The sequence below is a fragment of the Glycine max genome, chromosome 12 (assembly GCF_000004515.6).
Source record: "Glycine max cultivar Williams 82 chromosome 12, Glycine_max_v4.0, whole genome shotgun sequence".
Lineage (NCBI taxonomy): Eukaryota > Viridiplantae > Streptophyta > Magnoliopsida > Fabales > Fabaceae > Glycine > Glycine max.
This window is the reverse complement of record NC_038248.2, coordinates 1,316,160-1,322,565: the sequence shown is the minus strand read 5'-3', so window position 1 is coordinate 1,322,565 and position 6,406 is coordinate 1,316,160. Positions and strand designations below refer to the sequence as shown.

Sequence of the window (6,406 nt, the reverse complement as noted above, 5' to 3'; positions counted from 1 at the left end):
TCTTTAAGGGCAACATAACGAAATACGCACTTGATAACATCAATAAAGGAAAGAACATAATCGATGACGAGTGAACATTTTTTGGTGTATAGTGTACTATGTTTTGGATAAGGGTGAAAAAAATATCTATTTTATCCATGATTATTCATACTTGAATAACAATCCATTCGATTTCATTTTCAATATCAAAATCAATACTTGAATAACAATCCATTCATACTTGAATAACAATTCATTCCATTTCATTTTCAATATCAAAATCAAATCAATATTTTTTTGTATTTGATTTTTTAAAATTTGTTAAAAGAGTTTTAGAAAAGTTTCTTATAAATAATTATGATTTGCTAATATTAGTTCAAATTTTTAGAAATAACATCTTCTTAAAATCGTATTAATAAAACAAATTTTAAACAAATAATCATTTCTTTAAATCAAGCAAACGTTATAAAAGATGTATTTTTTTTAAAAAAAAATTGTGGACAAATGAGAGTTGTGATTGTGACAGTCACAAACTATTTAAAATTTAAATGTTTTATGGATTAAATATTCATTTTCTTCTTTATATAGATCATATTTATCTTCCAAATAGATTAATGGAATTTTTCTTCTTATTTAACAGAACTTTTCCTCCATCTATTATAATTCAAATAGAAAAATTATTCAATCTGTCTATTTAATTTAGGATGATATTGTCCACATTTTTTTTACTAATGGATCTTCACTATTTTATGAAGTCTTCCATCTTTCATAAAAAGGAGGAACTTATGTCTATACATATATATGTATTTTTTTAATTTCCTATAAGTATCTTTCTCGAAATCAATGTGAAACTCAGTGGGGGTGGGGGTGTGAAGAGAGTGAGGGTGAGAGGGAAGAAAGAAATTTTTTAAAGGGGAAGGGGGAAGAGATGTGAGCAGAGGGTAGTTTAGGAATATAAATAAACCAAAAATAAATAAATGGAGGGAGTGAAAAGAAAAAAGCGGGAAGTGAATAGTCCCCTCGTAACTTATAAAGAAGGCCTTGGAGCGAGCGAGTCCATTGGATCAATACAAATACGCAAAGCCCAACGAGCGCACACACACACACACCACATCACGAGGCAGTTCCTCCGCTTTGGGCGACGGAGGCTGCAACAGTCTCATTCTCAACTACACTACACGACGCCGCTTTACTTTTTCCAAACCTGTCAAGCTGTACTATTACTATAGGTATGTATATCTCCCACCGAATCCAATACCGATACACTCGCCACCGTTTGTTTATTCTTCAAATTTTTCATCATTTCATTTTCGCGATTTAATGTAGTTTCATTTCATGGAGACGGAATCACATGAAGATTTACAGCACCCGTCGGTTTCTTCGAATGACACGCACAGTGATGATGCGTCGAACCACAGGTGACTGCGGTTTCACTCATTTCCTGTTTGCTATATCACTGAGTTACCTAATTCGATGGTTTTTGTGGTTTTGTAGAGACGCTGAGCAAAAGCAAGATGTTTCGAGGGAAGAAGTTGTGCAGATTCTACAAGTTATTGCATCTACGGGGAGGTTCTGGTATGACTTATTGCAGTACCGACTTTTTGTTCTTAGGCTTCTTGTTTTTGTGATAGTTAGGGATGGTGTTTGTGTATGTTTTTTTCCCTTGACAGATTTAAGTATTTAACTGTACCTGCTTGGGACTTGGTAGTGTGTTGGTTTTCAGATTGTTTGGTTTGGATTTATTATTTTTTGTGTCATGAATGCGCAGTATAGGGATAATATCGTGTTGAATTTGGAAATAACGCAGAAGCTATAAACTGTAGATTCTGTTCAGACGCACAAGGAGTGTCTGTCTCTGGTTGTGATTTTAGTCTAAGACAAGGGTGTGTGGGAGGGAGGTACTTGATGTGGGTTTTAACTTTGCACACTTTGAGGCCAAAGGTGCTCTGAAAGCAAATGGAAGAAGGCCACAGTGGATTATTTTACTATTTTGCTTTAAATTTTCTTATAAATTATTACTCAAGCATAACATTTGTAGTAAATACAAAAGATCAAGATGTTCAATTTAGAAAACCCTAAGCCCCTCCCTGATAAGAGTTCCACAGACTCACAGCTAGATATTCTTTTGACTATTTGACTATTGAAGTCGCACTGTGCAGGCACTAATAAGGCGCTAATAAGGCACTAATAAGGTGCTGACTTGTTCTGGCACCTCTCCTTAGCATCTTAGGCGTGCCTTTTTGGTTCCTTAGACTACACCATATTTTTGCATGAAAAACAATCTAGCCTGTCACTGTGTGAATGAGTTATTTTATGATCTAGGTTTAAATATGCTTATGAATCTTTTAATTTTATAGAAGTTTCCCTTTAGTTCTTATGGTTTGCAATTGCAACTATACCACCCTTTTTGAAATGATATAATTAAGTTTCATGATTAATGGGCGCCGAATTGCAAATGGAAATTGGTGAGGTTAAACTGATGCTGCTAGATCTCAATGATGTGATGCTGACATAAACGTTTTATGTGATCATCTAAATGAGCTCCACCTCACTATTCCCATTGAATGCTCTCTTGATAATGAATTTAATTTTACCAGTTTAAAATTGAATCTCATGCAAATAAATAGGGGCAAAATTTGCATTTAAGTGTGATACTAATTTACTACTTATTTTTGGCATTTTCATTTGTTATTAACACCATAATCTCTTTGATGATGTGGCAACACTTAGAAATGATGATTACTTATGGTTCAATTACTTCTTTGGTTGCTTCATTGGGCCTAGATTGTAGCCAGCAAATGCAAAGTACTTAGTTGTGCTGAATCGCAGCACTATAGTGTGGTCACAGGCTTAGGCCTATATAGGGTGTTGAGATTGCAGCTGTCAGCCTGTCACAGCAGCAAATCACAACTGGAATTGCAGCCATCCTGGCTGCTCCAGTGAACAGGTGTGATTTTTTTAAAACATGTTTTGGGTTTTCCCATTCATTTATTTGGGAATTCTCATCCTTTTTTTACATCAGAGGGTTTTTCATGGTTATAAACCCTTGTTCCTTCAGGAAAAAACCTCAGCTGCCCCACCTCTTTAAAACTTCTGGAAGCTGATGTATTGATGTGTTTTCTGGCCAATCCTGGACTGGACCTTTTCTTGCAGCCCTCCTCTGTTTGGCATATAGAAACATTTGTTTTCCACATTCCTTTTCTGTTTGAACCTCTGTTTCACATGTCCCTCCTTTTATTACATCTATAAACCAAATCCCAACGATCCAGTGATTTTCTGGGCAGGTTCTTGTGTTACCTGTCCCTCTTCTGTTCATTTCTTGTGATTTGATTTAATTGTCTAGTCACCGTCTTTTTGTATCCTTGTATATTTTACACATTTGATAGATGTATGTTAAATTCAATGTTCTGTGTTATCCTCTTAGTTGCAGGATCTGCTGCTCAAGAATCATTGTATGTGTTATCCTCTATGGCTTTTGGGTTCTAGTGATTAATACGTCTTACATTTTTAGAAACTCCTTGATTTTTGAGCATTCATACATGTGTATCATAATTTTGTTGAGTTTTATCTGCTATGTATAGCAGCCACCTCTCTATATCCACTGCACCCTACAGTGCTTCTTGGGGTTGGTTGTGCTGCATGGCTTTCTGGGATTCATTACTATGGCCAAACTTAATGATAGTTGACTTGAACATGGATCTGTATATTCAAAGGGCTAATGTGGTGAAATTTTTGAATGACAGGCATGACTGGGATAAGTTGAAGAGTATGCTATCATTTCAGCTGAAGCAGGTATGGGGAGGTATGCTAGCATGCATTCTTATGTATATTTTGTTGATTCTTAGAGGTATGCTAGCATGTAAGTTTTTTCATATTTTTGTCTCAGGTCATGCAATTGCTTATTGAAATCTTATTATTCATATAATCTTCTTTCTTTTTCTCCATATTTCAAATTGTTATACAGGTACTGTCAGAATATCCTGAGGCAAGAATGACAAGTGAGCAGCAGTACGCGTCATTTGGTGAATCCTACATTGAGTTGGTCAACAAATTGGATGAAGGTATCTTAATCAATAGTTCCATAGCCAAGGTTTTAAAGTCCAAACATTCATTGAACCAACAAAGAGACTGTCTTGGTTCAATGTGTCCAAACTGTGAACTAGAAATATTGCTATTTTTATGAGTATCATTAATTGGGAGAATTTAGTTTTGCTATTTCTATATTAAAAATTATAACAAACAAATATAGTTAAGAATAGATATAATCTAAGATTGTTAAACTCACAACCAATGGTCTAGTTGTTGAAGTCTCCTGTTCAAAGCTATGGGATCCATGTTTGATACTCACTTCTCCATTTTGATGCATTTTATGGTAAATAAGCTTTGAACTGGTTCAACTTGTCAAACTGGTCAATTCATACAGTTTGACCAGTTTATCTGTTCTCTGTTACTAATTTTTTTAGTCTCAACCAGACCAGTTCATGCTCGAACTGGACTGACCAGTTGGTGTGGTCTAGTTCTCAAAACATTGGCCATAACTACAAGTGTGCGTACATATATTTCTGCATATGTAATTATGCATATCTACACTGATCAGTTAATGTACAAAAGCGATTAATGGTAAGGCTTTTCTTTGCTCCTTACATAGAACATTTTGTTTTAACAAAAATTTCTCAGAGAATGCTCAACATTAACAGAAAATGTCATTTATTTAAAAGCATGTGTTAAATTCTTTAGTAATTTTGAATATGTCTACTACTCAACATGTCTATCTGGGGATTAATTCAGTCCTAAAGAAACCGAAGGTTTAGAAGAGTAATCCTGTTAGAAACTTCTAAGCAATAGCATTAGTTGCATTGAGCATTGGGTTGATATCCCACCCAATCTGGTTTAAACCCCTTTGATCTATAAATTATATGATGTCTCCAAAAGCGATAGCCATTTAGCTGCTAGAGCAGTCCTTTTGGATAGCAAATTGCATAGAACCCAGGCCCCATTCAATTTTAAGCCTACAACAAATCTGAATCATGAATAACAAGATCATCTCTTTTCATTGCGCATTTTTATTACATCATTGCCTAGATTCCTTAAATGTTTGAAGCTGCTATTATTTATTTGCTCTATTAAATTTTTGTTGATATTTTTTTGGGGGCTACATAGGCTCCACTTTAATATTTTGATATGCTTTTATTTATGGATTCCAGAACTCACTTGTTTCATTGAAGGCCCCCCATTTACGTTGCAAAGGCTTTGTGAGGTAAATCTGTTTTCTTTGTCTGCTGTGCATTATTATATTCCAGCATCAATACCATCAAGTTTAACATGCTAACATTGTAAATTTGTAATATCTATTGTTGCTTTGTCTGATTTTACATTGAACAGATCCTATTGGATGCAAAAGGCCTTTATCCAAATCTTTCAAAGCTTGCTTTAGCTCTTGAAAAGGTATGCTTCATAATTTGGCATGTGCACTGTGGTTCAAATTTGTTATTTTTTGAATTAACAACTGTAAAAAATCGGGTATTTATAAATGGTTAATCATTCATTTTTATGATTGCTACTCAAGTTATAGATAGTTTATTTAAACAAATTGCTTGACATCTGTCTGTCTGGTGTTCTTCCCTGTAGAACTTGTTAGTTACATCTACATTGACAATCTGCACTGATCCATACCCACAAGCTACAGCCAAAGAGCTAGATGACCAAGAGAAGCCAAGTGAAAAGCAGCAGCAACAGCAACAATCCGATAGTGCAGAAAATGGCGTTGAGCTTCTGGTGTCTGACAAAGACGAAGTAATGACCGAGGCTGATGTAGGTGATGATATGACCATTGGCATGGAAGCTTTTGAAGGCGTTAAATCATCAGAAACAAATTCCGAGCTGAATGCTAATAGTGCATAAGCTTTATCGTTACTGTGCATTGTTGAATGCATAAACTCTGATGAGCTCAATGACTTGGATGTTTTCACTAGGTGAGCTCCAAATGCTATGTGGACAACGTGGACCTTGGTCATTGCAGAGTGCTTTATTCCGTGGTTTGGTAATCATTGGAGCTGGACATTTAAAAAAAGAACAGTGTTTCTATATTGTATATCTTGGATGGAATGCTTGTATTGATAGCATGAAGTTGAGTATCTCGCTGTAGATCTGCTTTTAATTTGTGCTTTAAATTCACTAGCGTGTTCAGGAACTTATATTGGTTGGTTTTTGGCAATGAAGTGTATCATAATCTACTGGTAACATCTTGGGCCATCCAATGTGTTTCATTTTGGGTCTCTTGCCCCAAGAAATAGAGGCCAATGAACAACTTCTGGAACTTTTAATGTTTAGAAATTGTAGTGCAAAGAAAGAAAATTCATCTTAGTTGAAAGACTAGTGAAGATGGGAGGAACGGGTGTGCAATGCGCACCTTATTTTGGAACATAAC

At 35.2% G+C, this 6,406-nt stretch overlaps 1 protein-coding gene across 1 annotated transcript; it reads left to right on the top strand.

Moving 5' to 3' along the window:
* Positions 1-1,078: 1,078 nt before the first annotated feature.
* LOC100527622 (uncharacterized) lies at positions 1,079-6,245 on the top strand. The gene is made up of 8 exons (NM_001248121.2): positions 1,079-1,208; positions 1,306-1,397; positions 1,474-1,554; positions 3,723-3,771; positions 3,944-4,040; positions 5,184-5,236; positions 5,362-5,424; positions 5,608-6,245. The coding sequence occupies exons 2-8, from the start codon at positions 1,315-1,317 to the stop codon at positions 5,878-5,880; spliced, it is 699 nt and encodes a 232-aa protein (NP_001235050.2). The 5' UTR covers positions 1,079-1,208; positions 1,306-1,314; the 3' UTR covers positions 5,881-6,245.
* Positions 6,246-6,406: the final 161 nt, after the last annotated feature.

Coding starts and splice junctions, on each gene's coding strand:
- LOC100527622 (NM_001248121.2), top strand. CDS start 1,315: ATGGAGACGGAATCACATGAAGATTTACAGCACCCGTCGGTTTCTTCG. Junction 4,041..5,183: donor GGTCAACAAATTGGATGAAG/GTATCTTAATCA, acceptor TATGGATTCCAG/AACTCACTTGTTTCATTGAA. Junction 5,237..5,361: donor CGTTGCAAAGGCTTTGTGAG/GTAAATCTGTTT, acceptor TACATTGAACAG/ATCCTATTGGATGCAAAAGG.